This window comes from Amborella trichopoda, chromosome 1 (assembly GCF_054954075.1).
Source record: "Amborella trichopoda isolate Santa Cruz 75 chromosome 1, AtrichopodaSantaCruz75HAP2 v2.0, whole genome shotgun sequence".
Lineage (NCBI taxonomy): Eukaryota > Viridiplantae > Streptophyta > Magnoliopsida > Amborellales > Amborellaceae > Amborella > Amborella trichopoda.
In genome coordinates, this window is record NC_142336.1 from 50,755,730 (window position 1) to 50,779,675 (window position 23,946).

The 23,946-nt window shown below is 37.1% G+C and overlaps 2 protein-coding genes across 32 annotated transcripts in view; both read right to left on the reverse strand.

Annotated features, from left to right (window-relative positions):
• Positions 1 to 2,283: 2,283 nt before the first annotated feature.
• LOC18448930 (MLP-like protein 423) lies at positions 2,284 to 3,514 on the reverse strand. Its single transcript, XM_006858984.4, has 2 exons — positions 3,349 to 3,514; positions 2,284 to 2,561 (listed from the first exon to the last, which is right to left on the reverse strand). The coding sequence occupies exons 1-2, from the start codon at positions 3,512 to 3,514 to the stop codon at positions 2,284 to 2,286; spliced, it is 444 nt and encodes a 147-aa protein (XP_006859046.2).
• A 2,391-nt stretch (positions 3,515 to 5,905) lies between these two features.
• The window catches only part of TPC1 (two-pore channel 1), a 47,198-nt gene continuing 29,157 nt past the window's right edge, over positions 5,906 to 23,946 (reverse strand). For 12 of the 31 annotated variants that reach the window (XR_016058600.1, XR_016058616.1, XR_016058626.1 and 9 more), the window contains 9 exons: positions 13,261 to 13,324; positions 12,901 to 13,069; positions 12,487 to 12,551; positions 12,264 to 12,354; positions 12,032 to 12,118; positions 11,387 to 11,464; positions 9,930 to 9,967; positions 9,674 to 9,773; positions 8,839 to 9,166 (listed from right to left, as the gene is read on the reverse strand). Coding sequence is in view for 15 of the 31 variants with exons in the window: in XM_088870907.1 (XP_088727033.1) it covers positions 9,686 to 9,773; positions 9,930 to 9,967; positions 11,387 to 11,464; positions 12,032 to 12,118; positions 12,264 to 12,354; positions 12,487 to 12,551; positions 12,901 to 13,069; positions 13,261 to 13,324 (680 nt within the window). In the remaining 16 variants the exon portion in view is untranslated. Of the gene's footprint in view, positions 6,523 to 8,838; positions 9,283 to 9,673; positions 9,774 to 9,929; positions 9,968 to 11,386; positions 11,465 to 12,031; positions 12,119 to 12,263; positions 12,355 to 12,486; positions 12,552 to 12,900; positions 13,070 to 13,260; positions 13,325 to 19,174; positions 19,265 to 23,946 lie in introns of those variants that run through there. The other 19 variants (XR_016058604.1, XR_016058615.1, XR_016058619.1 and 16 more) reach the window with 8 other exon arrangements.

Consider the following 23,946-nt stretch of genomic DNA (forward strand, 5'->3'; position numbering starts at 1 on the left):
CAAAAATCAAAATATTTATACATTTAAATATATTTCATATATATATTATTTAAATATTATTAAAATGGGGATCGGGTCTACATGGACATTGACCCGGACTTGAATAGTATTTAGGGCCAAGATTTGAAGCTGAACCCGACCCATCGGGTCCAAATTTTGGATACCCCGACTTGAGTCGAGTCTAGGTCCATCCCTACCCAGTTGGACTTCAGAAATGGATAAAGAGACTAAAGACTTATTGGACGGCCTACTGGCACCTTTGGCTGGTATTAGTCTCTTAGTTTAGGAATGGACGACTTGAGTTCCATTCTTATTACTGATAGGGGGGTATCCCTATTGAACTACAAAAAACAATCTATTTCGGTCAAGGACTAATCAAAACTAATATTCAATTGGTGGTTGGCAATTATTTTTGTTTGACTACTAAAGGAGCACCAAACTTTTGCCAAAAAACTACACATTGTATACGTGGTCCAACAATGGAGAAGAAATTTATAGCAACTACCAAGTTTTCTTTATCTAAAAGATGGACAAGCTTTCTATACTTTTCCTACAACATAAAACTTATATACTTCCAATTATCCAACCCTCCATTCTAGATGGAGGGCTAAAATTGTCCCAATCACAATGCCACATCTCTATAATGTTTTTTTTTTAATTTTTTTTTATAAACTATTTTGACACCAAATTTTGGATGTCCAATCCTCTATTAAACTCGCACTAGTGAAAAATATAGAACAAATATTTCCAATAAAATAAAATGACCAAAATGCCCCTAAAAGTTTCAAAGGGTATTTTGGTCATTATATTTTATTGAAAAATTATTTTTAATATTTTTTATAGGAGCGCCCTAATGAGAAGATGGAACATACCGAATTTCATATTCATGCAATTTGTATAAAAAAAACTAAAAATAAAATGCTTTGAGAACTAAAAATAAAAAACAACTAAAAATAAAAATCAAATGGTGAGTGGCTCTCTTGATCAAAATTACATGGCTCGATGGTAGGAGAAACATAGATCTTCTATATTGTGGGGAAGTATAGAAACCTTTCTCCTAAAAGAAAGGTTATAACTCATGATTCCTATGATTAAATCACTTCAAATTTTTTATATGCATCTCCCCTCTCACCTAGCTATATATATATATATATATATATATATATATATTGATCAAAATACCTCCAAAACGTTTTAGGGGTAATTTGGTCATTTTTTCATGAATTGTTTTTTTAATATTTTTATTAGGTGCACCTCACTAAGATGTACATACTTTTCAAATTTCAGATCATTCCGATTTGTAGAAAAAATAAAAAATAGAGTACTACTGGACAATCGTGACCGTACAATAAACTTTGAACGGTGATGATGGTAGGTAAAATCGTTGTTTATTTTTACGTTAGAAATATATATATAAGGGTTTCCTAACACGGATCATGGTTGAATTAAAGAAAAAAGTGGACGTGTGTGTAGCAGTCCCGATACCTAGACTTGCTCCAGCGCACAGTATCTGGTGGATTTTGAGCTCAAGGTTTACAAGGATATTTGTCCCTAGATCCCCTTCACATCAATATGAAATGTTGAATGTCTTCGAGCTGATTTAGGAGTCGAATTCTAAAAAGAGATTAGCCATCTCCCTCGCAATATGTTGATGGTTGATTATTAAATAACTACCAATAATGAGCAAAATCACATGAATTCAAACGAAACATGGGTTGTTCTTCAAAACTTGTTCCCAAATCCACGAAATGATCATTACTCCCTCAATTTTTTGAGCTTTTGAAATTTTAACTTTTTGTTTACAATATACACGTTTATGAGGTGATTAAATCCAAAATGGACAGTCTAGATAATTTGTTACAAACGAAGCCTTTGCAAAATAGGATGTTATTTTAATTTTTTTTTTGGGTCAAAAATTCATCTCAAAAGGGATTCAGGGGGTTGCAAGATAAAAATAATAAATGTCCTTTGCTTCCAAGTAATATTTTTCATCCTTTGGTCCAAAAAGATAGAGAAGTAAAATTAAATGATAAAGAAATATTTTCCCAACTTTTAAATACATTTCATTTCACTAATAGACAACACTGTCTACATTTGCTTGTTATATCACTCAAACCTAATACACACCACATTCACTACTTGTGCACACGTGCAAAATGCATTCCTGCACATGGACACAGACATATACAACACTCAACACTTGCAAACACAAGCATACTTACACATGTAAACACAAGCACATAGCATTAACACAAGGGCACACGAGTAACATTCGTGTTGATGTCACACGTGTGTGAAGTTCTCAAATGACTTGAGGAAGGTCAAGGCTGCCTCCTTGGCTCTCTCAGGAGGGGGAGTTGAGGAAGAGAGGGGCTCAAATTGGGCTTCCCACCTCGCCACACACCTCCCACTTGATCCTCCGTCGGGGAAGAAAGACAAAGTTACAACATAAGGGTCATACATTCCCTTCAGCTCTCCATCCACCACTGTGTAGGTTATTGAACGACCAAGATCCACTTTCTCTATGCGCTCTGTCGCTTGCTTCACGTACCCATACACGGCTACACAGGGAAAAAAAAACATTCAAACTTACGGATGGCAATGGGCCCAGCCTTGAAAATCAAGGACCTTGGCCACATAAGGTGGCTGAAAAGCCCATTCAAGGCCTGACAATATTGCCCAAGTGCTATAATAAGATGTAATTTTGGTATAAAAAATTCTCAAGAATCCATTGTCGTATCTAATTTTGAATTTTTAGACTCTAAAAATGGTTCAAATATTGAAAATGGATGGTCTCAAAATGCGCAATTTTTTAAACTCAAAATCTTTATTTTTTCACATATGCATACATCTCGATGTCGAGATGTTCAATTAGAGGGTTTTTCAATATCAAAACAATTTTTTTCAATGGATGTTTGAGGTGCACCTTAATCTTACATTTTCATGTTGCAGCCTTATATAAACTTTTTCGTTTTCTAAAAATTTTATGGCCCTGCTAGTGTTAGTGCTAGTGCTAGGATTGGGCCAGGACCTCATTTACCCAGTCAAGGCTTGGGCCGGCCTTGGACCAAGGCCTCCTTGGCCCCACCGAAGAGGATGGGGTCTAATGCAATGCCGGGGCCAGGGCTAGCCCAGTCTAGCCCAACCCATTGCCAGCCCTATTTAGAATTTAGAGAGTGATAAAGAGCAACAAATAGAACCGCATGTACATGCAAACAGTGGGAGAGGGAGAGAGAGTCTATGGATCCATAAGAATACTGAATCATTAGAAATGCACTTATGTTTGGTGTGTGTGGTTAGGGGGGGTGGGGGGTGGAGTGTGTGTGAAGAGAGAGAGAGAGAGAGTACCAGGCCCAAGCTTGAAGACCCGCAAGCTTCCCGGGCCACCATCACCTTGAAGATACTCGGCCCGTTCAAGCATGGTGGGGTTCACTTTGCTCATTATTTCATTATTTCTGTACATTTCCCATGCCTTCTGCGCAGGCATGTTGAGCACAACTTCTCCCTTCATCATCTGCATTCTCTCTCCTCTCTCTCTCTCTACTGTATTTGCCTCGCTTTTGTTGAGCTCTTAATGATTTGGTGGCCCTTAAATAGGCGAGTGTAGGGAGAGTCTTCAACATCTGGAATTATTTGGTATAGGAAAATGAAAAGCAAACTCGTGGCTCAAATTGTGGAATTGTATAAGAAAATAACAAGTAACTCGTGGCTCAACTTGAGGAATTATGGGGGTGCCTACTAATGAAATCAAAACCCTTAGTGCCTTCTATTCACTAAAGTTCACAATTAAGTGGCGCACAAAAGAGAATAGGAATCCAAAGTATTACAAATAATGTAGAGAAAAAGTAGATTCCACACCATTACATTAACCCACAACCTTTTTATTGTTCTCTCCTATATTAACTTATTATTTAGCTACGAATCTAACCTTTGATTTCTTTTGTTATTTTCTAACAAGGTTAATAGAGTGGGGATATGGAGGACTCTTTTGGTATTTTATAGTTGACAAAAACAGTATTAAGATACATATTGGTAGATGAGATTGAAATTATTTTGACAATAATAAAGGGAACCTTGGCGTTGATTGATTTAGGGAAAGTAAATTAAAATTCTAACGACTAAGGGCACGTTTCCCTCCGCATGGGATTTTGGGCAAAAAAAGGGGTCGGAACAGCCTTTAGTAGACCAACCCTGGTATGGCCTAACTCTCTGAGGTCCCCGTAAACCTTTTCCATGGCCAAAAGGGTGGTAAACAGGTCTAGCTTGGTTTTGCCCAAGTCCCTATAGGGCCGGTCTTGGCCAAACTCTAGCTAATAATGGCTCATGCCCAGGACAGGCCAACCTTGGTCTGGACCAAGATCTTGTAAGCTTAGGTGATGCAGTTTTAAGTGACGTAGTTGAAAATTTATCGCCACTAATAATTGGTAAAATAACCTTATTTTATATAGAAATAAAAAATTAAAAGAAAATCTACCAAAAAAAAAAAGCACAGATGTGAGAGTCAAATCTCCACCTCCTTTTATAAACTCAACTTCTAATGCCCCACTAACCACAACATAATTTTCCTAAAGATAAATTTCCTAAAGATCCTTACCAAGTCCACAGAAACGCACCCTTTTTCTCTTAACCGTCTACCCCCATAAATGTTAGGATGCAAACCCTCCAAAATGTAATCTAAAAGATTTGGGAAGTTTTGCTCGGAAGTAATGCTAAAGTTGACTCTAAAGATAAATAAATAAAAACACCTTATCAAATTTTACCAAAAAAAAATAAAATAAAATACTTTATCAAACTAACCCTAAAGAAATCCTTACTAATCCTATTTCTAAAAATTGATACTAATAAAATAAAAAGAAAAACAGACTCATAAAATAATAATTAAATAATTAAGTTCCAAAATTTTGAAAAGAAAAAAAATATTGAATCCATCTGATCTTGATATGCATCACTATAGGCTTGGCCAACCTAGGTCCAAGGTCCCTATGGAGTCAGCCTAAACCCATCATGAAGGGGTCCTAACCCAAGTGCAATCCTAGCTCTGGCTTAAGGCACATTTTGTGGCTTGGGCCCTAGTTTTTTAGGGCCGAGTCAACTGGGCTGGCCCAAGTTGCCTAGCTATTGCAAGCCCTCGGCTGAAGGGGTCCTGTTTGGTTTAGGTTGAGCAAGCTATAGCCTTAGAACGACCATGACATTGGCCCAGCTTACCGAGGCTGATGTGGCTCAGCCCTCGGGTTAAAGATTTTGTGTCCCAAGCCATAGTTGTTTAAAGCCTAGCAGCCTGGTCAATTACTAGCGATAGGCGCAACCCTGGCCCTATCTGCTAAAAGTAGACTAAAAGGGCACGTACTAGGGAAGCTCGACCATGCGCGGCCTGGGACTTTTACTGTGTAGCTAGGCCCCTGCCCAGCTTTAGGCCAAGCTGGGGCCATGAATCATGGTATTTAACAAAAAAACCTAAAAGCCAGGCTAAGCCTGCCATGGCATTTAACCTAGGCCCCTTCCAACCCTCGAGTCAATTCTTGTGGCCTGAGCCTAAGTTTTCACAGGCCCGGCAGGGCTTCCGAGCCCATGCTAGCATTTCCTCTCATTGGCTCCTCTCTAGTTCGGTTCTCTTACAGTGTAGGGTTAAGCTCTTACATCAATGGCAGATATTGTATGTATTCTGGGAGACGAATTTGATTGCTCATTGCTTAGCTAAGCAGGCGATATTTATGGCTTGATTCTTAGTAACAAATTTCATTGCTGATTGCCTAGCTAAGCCGGCGATATTCATGGCTCAAGCCATAGTTCGGCATGCCCATCCCCTTGATTTTGTTACTCTCTTCATTTCACTATCAATGCCAATGTCCCCTTTGAAATACCTGTTTAATTTTTTTTCTCGTGTTTATTAATAAAGACAAAATCGGTAGGGGTCTATCATCCCATTGATTTATCCCAAAAGAAGAAAAAAAAAACAAATGTCACTCTTACAAAATACAAAGTCTCTTTCCTCCCACTCATGTCATGTCACTTTGCTAGGTCACCCAACGCAACTCTCTGCGAATTCTCTCATTACTCTACTAGGGCACCACCTCTCTCTCTCTCTCTCTCTCTCTCTCTCTCTCTTTCTCTCTCTCTCTAGGGCACCCAGAATCATACTCTCTTTCCTCTGAACTCTCTCTCTATCTCCTATGAGCTAGGGGATCCATAGTGGCACTATGTCCTTGAACCCTCTCTCTCTCAGTCCCTTAGGCTGGGGCATGAATTAGAGCACTCCTCTTACTCTTATAAGTTCCTGCGGATTGCAGTCCCATATTCATGCACACCCAAAAGCTCGTCATCTTAGTCCTTTTCGCCCTCATCTTGCCTGTCTCACATGAGTTCCATGCGATCTACAAAAATATATGGGTCATATCAATGGGATCCATGTAATTTTCGATAACATTTTTTTGGGTAAATAACTTTCGATAACATTGCGAAGTGCTATTTGCCTGACCGCATGCTCGTCCAATTCAGCATGGCGCCTATTTCCCATTCAAGTAACTAAAGCAAGAAAGAATGAATCCATGAAGATAACTAAACTGTACAATGTAAATTCAAGACCAAAGGAAGAAAAAAAAAATCCATACAAAACAAGTCAACCAATTGTAAAAATATAAAGGAAAATGGTTTGATGGAGCTGCAGCCCATCAAAATACCTAAAACCTCATACCCTTGCTCATCAAAAACCGCAGCTTAAGGTTTCATTGAAAAACCTTTACATCAATCATCTCAGCGTGAACATTATGGTTGTGAAAAATAATTAAGATTTCACGTTTTAAAAATAGTGTATATTAAAATAAATTATCTAGATCGCTCGTTTCACCCTAAAAATAAGTGTTCATTGATCCATAAGCCCTGTTACATTTTTTGAGTGTCAAATCTTACTCGAAAATTGATTTTTAGATCCATCATGGTGATTTCCATTACTGAAAGTGCTTTCCGAATGAGGATTTGAGGTGACGTTTTATTTTATTTCCATAAAGCAAGACCTTATAGAAACCTCATCCAAATATAAAAAATGAATGTAAGATGGCTCCAAGATCTATTTCCAATACTAATTTTGAATTTTCTAGCTAAAACAGATACAAATCTCCCAAATTCATAAACACTTAGAAAATGAATGGTTTAGATAATGTGCTACAAGATGTATTATTTTTAGGGCTTAAAATACTAAATTTTTTAACCACTATAATCCTATTTTCAAGGTCGGCATGATCAATTTGAAGGCTTAAAGAGACCAGAATAATAATTGTCAATGAGTTTTGTGCTGAGGCCATACTTTTTTCCATAATGCCTTGGCATCATCTTAACCTTTGTCTTTAGAAAGAAATCAAACCACATTAAAAACGAACAAAAAAAAAGGAAAAAAGGGGGCAAATAGTTTAGTCTACCATTGCAAACATCCAGCCTCTCCATACTTAAAAAGACACAAAAATTATACTTGCAAGATGTTTCAAACATCAAAACCGGCCCAACCTTAGGTCAGTCTAATGTCCACAACATTGGATTCACCTAGAACTCGGGATATCTAATATCCAAGCTATTCAGAATTAGAGTTCAACAAAATTTAAAAATGCAAAATGAAAACCAAACTTCAGACGGAGACAAAACTAGAATATCATCATTGTCAATGCCTTGAATAAAACTAGAATGAGAAACACAAAAAAAGATACCTCCAAATATGATTCCAAAAAAATTATACCATATCGTATTTCTGGTAAAAACAACTCATATGTACATAATTTTTTCAAAAAAGATTGTTCACATAGATATCATTTCTCTTTGTTACAAAAAAATCACACTTATTCCGACTTATTAGATGTCAAATTGAATTAGCTTAAAGTGAGTCATTGTGTTCAAGAATATTTTTTTTTTAGAACTTCAAGTCTATTCAATGATACTCATCCCATTACTCATTTAAAATCTCAAAGACTAGTGATTATAACTTCCTTGTACAAAAGGTAAATAATCTCTTTTTGAATATTTTTCCTTCCAATAATCTCTTTTTGAATATTTTTCCTTCCAAAAAACAAATAAATGGTATTCAAAGATTTAGAATGCCAATTTGCCTCTTTCCTAAAAAGAATCGTATGCAATGAGACTATTATAAATGACATATTTCATATCCATATTCAAATAAGGGGTGAAAACCCTTACGAATTTATCAAATGATAATAAATTACATTTGAGAGTTTGCTTTTAAGTTACTAATTTAATCAATTACATAATTAAAAAAATCTTAAAAGGTTCCCAGCTAACCCTTACTTCGTGTTGGAAAGCCTGAACACAGTTTAGTAATTTTAACCCCAAGAGGCCTCAATAAAATGATAGAACTGACCCTACTTATTCAGGTTAGAATTAACAAAAAGGTTATTCGGTATTTAAAATATAAAACAATCAGAGGTAATTATATCATTTGACAAGAACAAGTTCCATTAATGCCTCTTTGGGGTAAAAAATAAACAAAATATCCCTAATTGGTTCACATTTCCCAACATCGAACTGGGATAATTTGAGAAAAAAAATTTTAACAAAATATACTTTTAAAATATAAATTTAGAGGCAAACCCTCGCATCTAATTTATAATTACTCATGTAGAGATTTTGTAAACCCTCAAATCTAATTTATAATTACTCCTGTAGAGATTTTGTAAAGAATTTCAACCCTTTAACTCATATCTTCCCATTATAATAGCATCATTTCCGTACATATTCAAATATACCCTCCTCTCTATCTATACATATTCAAATATACCTACAATCCTCTCTCTCTCTCTCTCTCTCTCTCTCTCTCTCTCTCTCTCATGGTTCATAAACTTAAAGCAAGAACAATCTACTTTATTCCCGAAGCAGGGTTGTCTTGGAAATTTCCTTATGTCAATTTCCCAATGAACACCATCAAGAAAAACACACACATGAAAACGGGAATAGTTAAAAACCCACAGAGACGACAACATGAAAAATTCAATCAGCCCAATACAGGAAACTTATACACATAATATATAGCTTTTAAATTGTTGCCATCACCAGAAACCATGCACGCTGAGATCACTGGATGACAGTATTTTGACACTGGTAAACGTCAGAAGCTTTACAGGCTTTTGAAGACAGGTCTGACTTGGTTCCACAACTTTATGCCAGTGCCCTGTTGTGCTCCCAAAGAATACGGAGAAGAATCATCGTCTCTCTCGACACTTCTGTGTCATCAAAAACTATATCGCAGACACACCCATACACACAAAAGTATTTCCCCTTGATTTTCTACGTTTATCAAGAAAAGAAAAACGGAAGTCGACATGAGTGAAGAAACCACACATATATGGGGGAAAACATGAGTAAGTAGAACACTTGGTCATGTCGAAAAGGGGTGAACTAAACCCAATATGGACTACACTCTACTTCTATACACCCATATGAATTGTATCTGGATTTGCATGACAGTCACTAATATATGCAGGTATATATGTATGTATGTGTTTATTTTTGTTAGTGTGTTTTTTTGTGTGTACATGCATGCGTGTATGCCGGTGGGTGTGCATGTGCATGCAACTATGCATGCATTACCACATACATTTGTATGTTTGTGTAATCCAAAAATGAAAAATAATATTAAAAAGGTCAAAAGTTTTTAGAAGATTATCATGCTGATTACCTCTAATGGGAATTAAGCATTACAGGATTGGTTTCTCTCCAGCTCTGCACCCAAAATACGATGGAGAAGGCTCTCCACTCTAGCACTCCTTGTCTTCGAGCTGTATAAATGGAATGGGAAAGAAAGAACTCAATGTTTCTGAAATACATGGCAATAGATATAATTAAAACAATTCTAATTCTAACAAAGCTATGGCAACTATATACACGCACACAATGCTAACAAAGCTATGGCAACTATATACACAAAGGCACACCTTACACGCCTTCGTTGGTATTTCCTTTTCTCAGTGACCTGTCACAAAAAATAGAATAAAAGATGACGAGTCTGAGACTACAGTTTTCAGATTAGTATGTTCTATTACTATCATTATCATAATATTGCCAAGTATTTAAATGTCGCAAGCGTGCATATCTTTAGTGAAGAGGCAGACAAACACCAACTCACAAGGAATTCAATAATATATTTTCCCAATGAAACTAAAGAGATTCTGCAATTTGGGATTACAGATTTTCTTATTTTGCTAATCTCTGACCGAACAATGCAAACCATCTGTGCCAGCACGTTTGAACTAAACTCCTACCAACTCATGCAAAATATCCACACCAGTAAGTTTGAATCACAGCTAATATTGTTAAGCACTCGTCCTTGTGCTTTAAGTGTAGAAGCCCATAGAATAGTACGTTCATTATTGAACTAGACCTAATTTCTACACTCCAAAGCCTGTAAGTTCTATAACCTTACGCTAGGACCCCTCAAAAATATGTGCCTATCCCATTGAGAAGATGCCAGCCATCCAGAAGCTTGTTATTCAAAACATCTTGCATATATAGACATGCAAACATCAAATCACACCAAAGACATGGTTGTCTGGAATTGGCTATTAAAAGTATGCTTAACAATGATGCTAACTAGATTACTCTCATTTGTTTCCATTGTGTAATCAAATATGGAATTCTTTAGGAACTAGCACCAGTTGGTAACTTCCTTGATTTGTGTCAATTGCTTCTAAATTACACATGCTAGTCAGAAGAAATATTGCAGTTATTCAGTTTGTATGAAAGTAAATAAGCATCTAAAATATTTAATGCAAGTTTTGCTTATGAGTGTGGTTTTATAAAGCTGAGGCCCTAACCAATCTAAGTAAGGCGCACCTTCAAATAGTGCCAAAACACGTTTCAGTATTAGAAATTTTTTTGATGGCCTGAAAATTTATTTTTATATCTAGTTATAAAATTTAAAGATTAAAAAGTAATGTACAGCAAGCAGATCTATGAACACATCAAAATTGACAGTCTAGATAATATATTAAAAAATGCACTATTCCCAAGACTTGAAATCTATTTTTTCTCATGTGCATACATCTTGAGGTCGAGATGTTCAAATTGAGCGTTTTTTTGCGTCAAAACAACCTCTTCTAGTGAATTTTTGAGGTGCACCTTAATTTGTTGTTCAGGGCCTCGCCCTTAAAAAAACTTTTTTCTATGTTTATTTTCTCAGCCACCCTTGGCTGATTAACATGGATTGGGTGATATCTTTAAAGATAGTCAAATATCAAGCATTTCCTTGGTGTAAATTGGTCAGCAACATATGTAGCAAAGAGATGAGTAATATGCCAATACTTGGAAAAATGCCAAAGTGTAAGAGGTTGCGAACATGCACTTAGATATTGAATATAAAAGTGCCAAAAGGGAGTTTTGTGGGAGTCCTGACCTCGCCATCTACTTCAGAATCATCGGTTTTTTCAAGTTCCATTTCAGAAAAAAATGCCTCCAAAACGAATGCAACCACCTGCAAAAGGGCACAAATGTTTGCTAAATGGAAAAAGTCTTCAATTACATGCAGTTAAAAAATAAACTGGGAGACCACAGTGCATTACAGAGGAATTCTTCAATTCTCTTGAATTCTAAAAATGTCATTGCAGTATACCCACTAAAGAATTGAAGAATTGGTGATTACATAACCTGCTCTTTGCGTAATAGAAAACGTTTTAAAGATCGTTAAATATCAACTGCATACACTGGGTATTCCAGTCATTTTCAAACAATAGTCGGCGTTACTGATTGCCCTAAAAAGCAATGCCCATAGCCCTTTTTATTTTTTATCACTTGCCATGGCAGTGGTCCTTTGAGCTCAAACTGTAGGTCTGTACACACCAACCACAGGTTGGCATGTGGATGTCGTGTGATAGGTTTACTACGACCTCACAGATTGCATTTGGCTTGAATCTATGTGCCCTTAGCATACCCACAATGCCAAATGGAGCAAGGGACTCAATCTGACCCAATTCTATCGTGTGTGATGAAATAACGATAATAAGAAGATAACAATAACAGGTGTCGAGCAACTGGAGATTACCAAATTTAGAAGAAGCAAGACAGTAATGACATAGAAACTGACGAAGTACAGAAGTGTCCAGGATGTCCCAGTCAACTGAACGTAGCTCTGGGAAAGGATAAAAGTTTTAGAGAAATTTATAGCAAAGAAACTAAGCACCTGCAGAACAACAATCTAGATGACAAAGAAAGAAAAGAAGAAAAAGTAAAGCACACAGAGTAGTGTGGATTTCTGAAAAGTCAATTTTTGTTACCTGCATCCAGCCTTGCCAATTTCCCATAACAAGCAAGTTGAAAAGGGTGACCATCCCATTTGGGTAGTCATTGAAATTGAATAGCAAATAGCTGACCTCGTCAACAAAATTGTACAAGTTTAGAATGATAAGAAGTAAGGAAAAAAAAAATTTAAAATTTCAATAACGGTAACAATAATGCATCTTGTTTTTTTGATTGACAAATTCTATTGCAGAACCATACTTGTTCTCATAAAGATCAGTTCCTTCCAACTTGGGATTTGCAGAGTAAACAAGTCCACCAAATAACTGTACGTGAGAACATATTTAGAACAATATAATGTTGCCTTCAAAATAGTAAGCATATTTAAAGATCCAGTAAAAACTTTACTGAAATTAAAAATAGCAATATAACCATGGTTCACACAACAATGATTTGCTCTACATTTGATATCCCGAAAAGCCAAAAACAAGAAAAGTGTCAAAATTTTGGTACAATGTGACAATGTTCAGGAAGTCGAACTCGGTCCCTGCCAAAACTGAGTCGTTTCACCAAGCCAAAGTGCTAAACAACTAACTCAGAAAAACTCATGCGACAGACTCCAAATGTAACATTTAGAGAGAAAAGGCATTAAAGAAGAGAAACACCAAAATATACCTGTAAACCCAGAGAGCAATAAAGGCACAATACACAAAAGATTGTCCCCAGATATGGTGCCAAACTAGGTATTAGGGTCAGAAAAGTTGCCACAAAAGCCCTATAACGTTGAATATGCATCAAAAGCCTCAAAAGTCGTAACATTCTGGCAATAAGAAGGTAACGAATCCTGAAAACAAAAAAGAAATGGGTCTTAGAAAAAAACAGTAGTATATTGAGAAAAAGCTCTTAGGTTTTATTGCGAGAACCCTAAATGGTCAGCATTTCTTAGAGGGTTTCTAATGACCATTAAACTGTGTAGCTTCTGCATATTAATAATCATTGTATATGGAACGTTGAAGCAACAATTAATGTGCTTACCACTCGCCATTTGATAAAAAAGGAAGCCCAGAGGGGAAAGAGAATGAAACAGTTTCTCCAATAACTGCAAGACAAGTTTAATAGCACGACAGCCAGTCAAGAAAGTAAACCCAAAACATCCAAAAATATTCCAGCTAAAATAACACAATAGCTGTCAAGTAAATGAATAAGATTTCAAAAAACAAAAAAAACAAAGGAAGCATGTAAGTTTCAATTTCAAATTTTGCATTACATTGGAAAACACTTAAAAACACTCATGAGTCGACATTCTACAGTACTTCACTCATGCCTCATCATCGTCCAAAATTCATCAGACGATCACGATTATCTGGTAGTGTTTGACTTTTAATAACTTTCTTACAAACCAGATTAACCTCAAGTTTTGTGGGTGTAGGTACCGCAATGAGGTGCATGGAAATAAAATATATAAAATTTATTTAAATAATAAATGACCAAATTTCTCCTATAAATATTTCAGAGGTATTTGTTATACATCATTTTTTACGTACTTGTATCCCCCGGACACATAAGAAAGGAGTCAGTCGTAACCCGGTCCTGCGGGTACCAAAAACGCCGACGGACCATAGTAACATTATAGGAATAAGCCTACTTTGGGTAATCTCAAAAGAACTGTCAGATCAGCCTCAAAATGCATGAGAGGGTAGTTTTGGATGCCCTAAGGACACCCATAAAGTTTCGTCGCATTCCAACAGGTTTTGAGACAATCAGGACAAAACTCGATTGTCAAATCCAGTTCCTATAATGCTGAAAAGGGACCCTATAACTACAACCCTATTATCGAGGTCTCAGATGAACATCAAACCACTGCCATTAGATCCAGAATGTCAAAAGACCCCCAGTTACCAATTTTTGGCTCAATCGGACCCTCCGAGACCATTTTGGTCCTAACTTACCAACAAAGGGTGGATTTTACACTATTCTGATACAACCTCGGTGAACCACTGTGTTTTCCAATTTTTGGATGAATTTAAAATGCTCATAACTTGCTCATTTTGAGTTCAATTACTCTCAAATTAGAACTCGAGCTAGATCTCGTCGATACGCTCGTTTTGACATATGGCATGTCCCCTGACGTGGCCCGAAACGGGAGAATTTTTAGAGAGAAGATGGACTCGAAACACTTGAATTTCATATTTGAAAAGCAAAACATCTCATTCTTCAAGAGCTATATCTCGATATCCTGATGTCAGATTGTCGCAAATATGGATCCATTGCAACTGTGCTTGTGAGAGCTTCAATTTGATATAATTTTTGTGCGTGATTGGACGTCGAACGACACTGCATTTTGAGGTTAAAGAAGACACATTTTCTGGTCGCTGGAATCTCATTTTCCGGCGACCTCCCCAATTTGGAATGCGCTCATACGAAGATCAAATCAAACAAATTTTATCACAAAACAATCGTGACGAAGTCCTCTTCAATTTGTGATAAAAAAGAAGACTCGAAACGTCATGAATCATCCTACATTGGTGGTCGAAGATGCAAAGCAGATTTTGGGTTCTTCCTCAAAACTTTGATTCAAGTGGATCAATGGATATCAAAATGTGCGTAATGATGCAAGCAATGATTCTATGGTGTTTGATCCTCCGAATTGCCGTCAAAAGTGTCCGAAAAAACTCTTGAAGCCTAACAATGGCTAAAGGCCCCACAAGGAGAGATGGTTTTGTCATTTCATGAAAAGTGTTAAGGGGTAATTTGGTCATTATTCACAAAAACCGGATTTTTATTTTATTTCATTAATTGTGTAATTTCAAGCAATTTTAGTAGTTTTTTAGCATCCACCCATGTTTTGTGGATGCTTAATATAAACAAGTATAGTTCGTAATGAGGATTTTGGAAATGTATTGGAATGCTTGAGAATTCAATAAGAATTTGAGCTCCTTCTCTTGCTTCTAACCCAATTCCAAGCTCAAAGAGAGAGGAGAGAGAAACAATTTCCTAGAGAGAAACTACCATTGGCACTTCCTACTCCCTAGAACCACAAACTCCCTATTCTTTAGAACTTCAAACTCCCAACTCCCTAAAACCTTAAACTCCCAACTCCTTAGAACCCTAGACTTCCTTCTCCCTACTCCATACACTACACCCTAAGCTATCATACACCTTAGACTATCCTACATCCTACACTACCCTAACCCACATAGGTCCATTCACCGATCCTCAGTGGGTCCATGCACACCCCCCCTCCTCTCTCTCTTCTCTCTCTCTCTCTCCCTGTCACAGGCCCGCAGCGGACCCGTCTCTTCCTCTCTCTCTCTCTCTCTCTCGCACAGACCCGCAGCAGGTCCTTGACGCCCTCCTCTCTCTTTCTCTCTCTTTCTCTCTCTCCCTCTCTTTCTCTCTCTCGTCCTCTCTCTCTCGCTCTCTCGTGTACACCGACCCGCGGTGGGTCCATGACACTCCCACCCCCCCTCTTTAACTCCACTCTCTCTCTCCCTCACCCATCTACATTGGCCCACAGCGGGCCCGTGCTCTCCTCTTTTTCCCTCATTCTCCCCTTTTCTCTCTCCCCTCCTTCCACCCTACCCTGCACAAGCCCGCCGTGGGCCCGTATCCCCCCTCATCCCACTCTCTTTCCTCTCTCCCCTCTTATCTAACCTCTTCTCTCTCTCCCTTTCCTTACATAACACGGACCCACAACAGGTTCGTGAAGCCTCTCTCTCCTTTCTTACTCCGTCTTCCTTACTCCCTCTCTCTCTCTCTCTCTTATTTCATTCTTGCTCTCTCTTTCTTATTCTCTCTTTCTCTTTTCTCGCACTTCGATCACTCGAGCTGGGGTCCTCCTGAGGCAGCTTCCTTAGAGAGTTTCAACTCTCGGACTACACTAACCACCACGCTTACATAGTGTTTGAGTCGTGAGGGATCTCTCTCTCTTTTTCATCTCTTTCTTCCCTTCACTCTATTTCTCTTTCCCACTCTTGGTTACTTAAAAAGGAAGCTCTTTGGGTTAGTGACATTTTGCCCATGACTCCACTTCCTTTAATCCCTCTGGGTACCAAGGCTTCGAGCCTAGTACCTTCTTTTATCTCCGGTAATACCTCTTAGAAGAGGTTACGTTGGAAGGCTGCCCAATTCTTGGGTCATTCTCTCTCCTCTTCTATCTCATCTTCTTTTTTCTAATCTCTGAACTAAACCCCCACCAATTCACTCTCATTCTGCTCTTTCTTCTCTTCTTCTATATCACTCTAACCCTTAAACTAGAATCCCTATTCCACACATTTATAAGGAGGAGGTTGCCAAAAGCGAATTCTAAGAGCCACTTTTAATGAGAGTCCAAGTGAGGTATCAACGACTGAGGGGGCTGAATTCAAACCGCACTGCTGGACAACTGGAGGGCTTTCGTATTGATCTAAGTGGGCTAAGGCCCGGACGTGTCCCACAAACTCAACCGGTGAGGTAGGTGTTCGAGTCCACCTCTTTACCGCATTAAAATCCTCTCACTGTTGGACACCTATCCTCACGCGAGCGCACACGCACACACGGGTCAAGCGGTTGTTTGAGAGGGGGTTCATCGAGCCCGAACCTCCAAGCTAGCCTGAGCGACGGTAAATCCAAGCCCGACCAATATTGTCATCATTTTACTATTTGATGATTATTTTCTAAATATTTTATTCTTGCGCAAGTTGGTTAGATGTATACATGCTCCAAATTTAACATAAATCGGATTTGTAGGAAAATATTAAAATTCAAAGTTATCAGACAACTGCGACCCTGTGATGGACTTTGGGCGGTGATGAGCCAAGAGTGAGGTACTATGAAAATTCACTAATATGTGTTTGCAAGTATGTATGTGCGTATGTATATATATATATATATATATATATATATATATATATGAAAAGTCTTCCCATGCCTATAGGCAAAAATAAACAGTGATTTCGCCTACCCTCATCACCATCCAAACTTCATCGCAAGATCACAGTTGTCTGGTAGTGTTTCAATTTTCTTTTTTTTTTCTGCAAATCCAAATTACTTGAAATTAAGAGCGTCTGTACATCTTAGTGAGGCGCACCTAATAAAAATATGAAGAAAATAATTCAAAAAATTTAAATTGACCAAAATACCCCCCAATAACTTTCAAGGGTATTTTGGTTAATTTATATTTTGCGAATTATGTTTTTCATATTTTTATAAGGTGCACCTTAGTAAGATGTACACACGCTTCAAATTTCAGATCATTCCGATTAGTAAAAAAAATGAAAATTGAAAACTACCGGACAACTATGACTATAAGATGAAGTTTGAATGGTGATGAGGGCAGGCAAAATCACTGTTCATTTTCGCCTATAAGCATTTTGTAGTATCTTCCATATATATATATATATATATATATATATATATATATATATATATATATATATATATATATATATATATTGATGGTTTTCATTATAGATTGACCATGATTCAAGTAGGGTAATTTCTAACCATTCTATGGTTTTGGTACGATAGTCTTAGATTTCTCGATATTGGTTTGGAAAAATATTGTCTGTCCTCTTGTATCATGTTGTAAAACATTGGGACATAAGGTGGTCATGACTTTGTAATATATTCTATATAGCTATATTTTGGGATTCTGAAATCATATCAAAACCTTGGGTTTTTAGGTTTAAGGTTAATACTTTAAGAATATTTGGATCTTTTAATGATATAGAATAATTAGGGAAGCAATTAAAATATACTGGACCATTACATAGACTAGATTCTACCATACCTAATAAGGAATCATTAAACTTATTATGTCTAGTGTCTCTTAAACATACTAATATTGAGTTATTAAATTCTAACCTGATTAATTGTTTGATGGCTACCTGTATTAAGCCTATATGGAGATAATTGTAACTTTTATCTTTATGGGACTGTATTATTTTATTGGTTAATAGCTGGAAGTCTTCTTGGGTATTTGTTACAGACAGTTTGTTCTATAGTTTTTATAGCATAGCCTACTTTGAAATTAAACGATCCTTTCCTATAAATATCACTTATAGGGACTCTAGGTATATTCCAGTTTTGTATTTGTTTTTCGATATTATCAATTACTATCTCTTCTTTATTTTTTATCCTTAGAGTACTACTGGTTTGGGGTAATGCCTTATTTGACATATTCCTAATGAAATTCTCCATTATTAGGTTGCGGATGAGTGCTCTTTTAGCTATCTCTTACGTCTTTTTGACCTCAGCGGCTCTCCTGACCTTAACGGTCTCTCAACTGGATGCTTTCTGGCCTCAACTCTCGGACCAATTTTCTCTAATGGGGGAATTTAATTAGGTTTCTAACTCCTAACTTATTACTCCTAGTAGTTGTACTCTTTTGGATACTATTTAAAGAAGGTGTGGTGTGGCTTTGATACCAATTAGCCGCAAGATCTACCTTTCTACCTTTCTAGAACAAGAAAATATTGTCATCCCACAATATAAGTCAGTACAAAAATCTGAACCAAATTTAACTGACTCAGAAATGAATTTTCAAATCTTAACTCTTCAAGAAGATAAACGACTTAGTAAACAATTTATTGAACAAGATTATTTGTCTGAAGAAAATAAAGCAATTAGAACTTGGTATAAAAACATTTTCAACCCAGATTAGTAGAATTATTCCATATAAAATATAATAAGGCACGAAAAAGAGAAAAATATAATAAAGGATTTTTTTGATGGTTAAGAGAAATATGTAAGAAAAGGAAGATTCATGTTCCTAATTTTGACATAAATACCATACAAAGTCAATATACTCTATATGAGACATCAGAGGGAAATACACTAACAAGTATTCATCCTCCTGAAAAAAGTATAGTTATAAAAGGATCAAATCCAGAGTTAAAATTAGAAACAAAAGCTACACCATATAAAATAACTACAGGAGAAATAGTACATAAAGCTGAATTAATCCCACCTGTAATAGAAAAAAATAATTATACAAATCTATATATGCAATCTTTAGGAAGACAGGCATCCAGAATTGAAAATATGTTAAGACCTGTACCTGTACAAGAAACCAAAAATGTCTTATTTAAACCACCTCCTACACTTAATAAAGAAAGATTTAACCTTGGAGTGGATAATAAGACCCTAATGGATCAGTTAATATCAAAATTAGCTAAATTAGAAATTCAAGATAAACCTCTAGAAATCCAGAATAAAAAAGGAAAGGAAAAAAGTACAGAAATCCTTGAATCATCTACATTAACCTTACAAGAAGAAACACCCATAATTGCTGACACAATAGAAAATATGGAAGAAGCCTTTACTGAAACTAGTCATCACCAAGATAACAATAACATCCAAAGGATAACATATGGAAAATCATGGAAACCATTAACAGCTAGGCCTTATCATCATAGACCTACCCCTGTAGATATACAATTCGAAGAAGATTTGGTAGCCCAAAATATTTCTTATTCAGGAAGATCAATAGTACATTGGAATATAGATGGATTATCTGAACAACAGGTATTAGACACCATGAAACATATGACCGTGTATGCTTCTGCATGCAAAATGGTAGGCAACCATGATCAAGAAGTTGCCAAAGCCATTATCTGTGGCTTCACAGGATGGCTTCGAGGTTGGTGGGATTTTCACTTACCTGAAAATACCAAAACATAGATTCTGAATAACACTCGTCAATGGACTTTTAAAAATGAAAATAATCAAGATGTCCTCTATTCTGAAAGTGATGTTGTTAATACTCTCATTTATACCATTACACTTCATTTTGTGGGGAGTGCAGCTTTACTTGAAGCTAGATCCGAAGATTTATTATCTAATTTGAGGTGTCCAACCCTATCCCATTATAAATGGTACAAAGATGTTTTCTTTTCGCCAACAGGATCATTGGAAAGAAAAATTTGTTGCTGGATTACCATATCTATTTGTTGAATGGAGGAATAATATCATATTCTGTTTATACATTAGGAGAATTATCTGCCGAAATATGTGCAGAAGGATTAGCCTTATGCACAGATATGAAATTAAAGAAACAATTAGATAAACAGAAGATGACTGGTAAAAAAGAATTAGGAGACTTCTGTGAACAATTCGGATATCATATAGAAAAAGCAGAAAGCAAAGCAGATGTGATAGATGCGACCCAAAGCAAATTGATGTGACCCTCTACAATAGATGTGACCCAAAGCAAATTGATGTGATCCTCTACAGTAGCCACCAACAAATGCCACCTGTGTCCACTAACGCTAAAAGACAAAGTCACCTGTAAAAGATTCCTTCACCGTCAAAGCTGAGTCCACCTGTCCTCACAAGATTCCCCAGACATCTCGTCAACCTGTCTTTCACCATTAAAGAAAGATTCCCAAATAATGGTCAACAATCAAGACCGACCACGTGTCCACCACCTGGCATCCATCCATACCGTCCTTCCTCTATAAATAGAAGGAACCTCTTCATTCGAAGGCATCGGGAAAAAATCAGAGAGCAATTCCTCTTAGCAATTCCTTCCTCATTCTCTTCTGAGCAACCTCTTTCTCTCTTCTTCTTTGGAAAATTCTCTCCATGTGTGATTGTAACCACTCTCTATTACCAAGTCACTGTCCACCAGAGTGGAAAGATTTCTGCAGTTATTGTTTGTGTGTGTTGTAAGTACTTTCTTTTTCCGTTATTTGTCAGTCTGTAATACAGTCTGTCTGTTGTAACAGTTAGTTAGTTTGTTAGTCAAGTTTGAGCTTTTAATTAGTTTGTTAGTTAAGTTTGAGCTTGTGGATTGTAAAGAGTTTTGAGTTTGTAACAGCTTGATAAGTTTGTTTGCTTATGAGTTTATAAACAGTTTGAAGTTTGATTTGTTTGTAACAGATTGAGATAAGAATTAGAAACAGTTGGTATGATAATACGTACAGTACTTAGTATAAAGCTATATCAAACTACTTATAATACTTGGATTACTATTGACATTACTCCTGTATCTCTCTTAATCATTTTGATTTTAGGTTTATATTTTGGCTATTTACGCATGATTTAGGAATATTGTTTGTAAGACTGTTCTAGAAAGGTAGAAAGGTAGATATATATATATATATATGATAGAGAAAGAGGGGAACAGGAAGCGACCGTCAAATTTGTATTTTGCACAAAAACCAGTTCTTCCAAACAAGTTAACAGCCACGATCCCTCGTTATTAAGAAGTCACTAGGCATTTCAATGGAAGAAAATATGTACATTATTTCGTATTCCAAAGAGTTCAAACAAGGAGATTGTCTCCACACTAAGAGGAATCCCTTATTAGGCATTTGTTATGCATGAGGCTAGTCAAGCGTTTCCATTTTCCATCGAATTGTCAATGATACCATCCAGTAAAAAGGGTAGCAATCAGGACAGTTCAACCTGCAGCTCGACAAGTCAACCACGACCCAAGTCTGATTCTAGACCTAGTTTGTGAACCTAATGGGTCGGGTCTAGGTCCAAGTCCATCTTGGACCAAATTGGGTCGTCTGGGTTGGGGTCAACCCGACCCAATATATTACATATAATATATACACTTACTATTTATTACTTATATGCTATCTATATATTCATCATCATCATCATCATTTTAGCCTTTTCCGGATTAATTGGGGTCAGTTACATGAATCCTGGTTCTCCATTCTACTCTATTAAAAGCCATATCCTCAATGATGTCATAAGTCCCCATATCTTTTCGGACTACTTCCAACCACGTCCTTTTGGGCCTACCCCTTGCCCTTTTCCGTCCTTCCACTTGAACTAACTTGCACCTTCTAACAGGTGTTGTACTTGGTCGGCGCCACATATGGCTAGCCCACCTAAGTCTACTCTCCCTCATTTTATCGCCTATTGGTGATACGCCTAAGTTCTATTGAATAGATTCATTTCAAATTCTATCCCTTCAGTCCAATAATCTAGACCCAAACTGGGTCTAAGTAGGGTCCAAGTCCAATCAGGACCCAATAGGGATGCGTCCGAGATGGGGTCAACCGGGACCCAACCTGTTACACCTCTATCTCGTAGGTGCCTGTAAAGGAAACAAGTTTGCACCAAATATTGCTGAATTGCATATACATTGGTGACAACAATCAACAACAACGATGTACTTGACTATTTTTTTTTTAAAAAAAAAAAGACTTCTTGGCCAGTATTTAGAAAATTGACTCGACCAAGCTACTCAGACCTTGGCCAAGGCGAGTAACTCGCCCGACTGCAATGCACGTTTTCTTTTTTTTAAACGGAAAAACAAAATAAATACTACAACCTGCCTGACTTTAACATAAGACATTGAATGTCATACTGGTTGGGTCATACGCTTTTGTAAGCTGCATTTTAAGAGCTCATGGGTTCGATTCCCACTAGCACTTTTTTTTTCAGGCTCCTATTCTTTAACCCTAAAAAACAAAAAAGAAAAAACGAGGTCTAAAAGAGTAAAGCAGCATTACATGGGGGGAATCAAACCCTAGCCGCAGCGAAAATCATGCATGTACACTATCCAAAAGGCCGTTCAAGCATTTACGACGTACAATTGACATAATAACATATATTTACTATTTAAAAATCAGTACACCCTACTCAGATAAAATTTGCTTGCCCTTAGGGCAAAGCCAAGTATCTCGGCCGAGTTAGAGTGGCCTCGACCGAGTCTCGATACACTGTTCTTGGCAGAATTCATTGTCCAGGTAAGTCATTGATGAATCTTGTTATGCTTGGCTCACAAGTTCCTTGTCTCTATGTTTCAAAAGAGATCAGACACACTAGTATTTTAGAAATGTCCGGGTTTTTCTCTTTCATAGGATGCACATGCTATCTTTTTTATTTTTTTACAAATATAGGATGCACATGTTTTTTAACATTGGGTCCTTAAAACATCTTTGAAAGCCCTCATATGCAGGATATAATCCTAGGATCCTACACAAGATGCAGTAATCATGACCATCAAATTCCACTCCACAACTTACTTTGTGCCCTTTTTGTGTATTCCATATGTGGATTAGCTCTAGTCACAATAATTATTTCAGTTGGTGTTCAGTCCTCTTTCATTTAAAAATACCATTCTAAGAGGCAATAGATGGAAATATTTTACTTCAAAGCTAGTTGTTCTAAAGTGAAATGTCAAAATCAAGAGCCAGATAAGTATGAGCAGACCACGTATGAAAGTGGACGAGCAGGTTGGTGGATTATGTCAGGATCACCGTGGTTCGAGTTATTGCCTTAGCTGAGATGCAGATCTATCCTAACATTGACTATTTCCCCAGATGTTATCAGATTGGAGTAGAGGAGGCACTGCGCCTTGAAGAGTGGTGAAATTTTTGGTAGAAGCACTGGGGACAGTACTGGACAGGTGGTGGATCTGAGTTGGCTTGCCAATTCCTGAGTCTGACTGGTCAAGTCTCGGACAAGAATCTGTGTTTCTAAACGACCCCAACAGACTCTGGCAAGACTGGAGCAGATTCAGTCATGACTCAGTCCTGACTGCGGTAACCCAGGTCAGGGTGGTTTGGAACCTGCAGCGTGCCGGTTCCGAGTCACTCAAGCGAGTCCAAGTCAGACTCAGTTTTTAAGCACTGGGGACGATGACAGGAGCTATGTGGCAATCATCCTATCTATTGCTTCATAACTGTTGGGAAATAAAGGAGATTACAGATTGTCCAATTGTTTGGCCATGGAAGGTGTAGACTGTAGATTGCAGTCTTGGATATTATCTTAGCC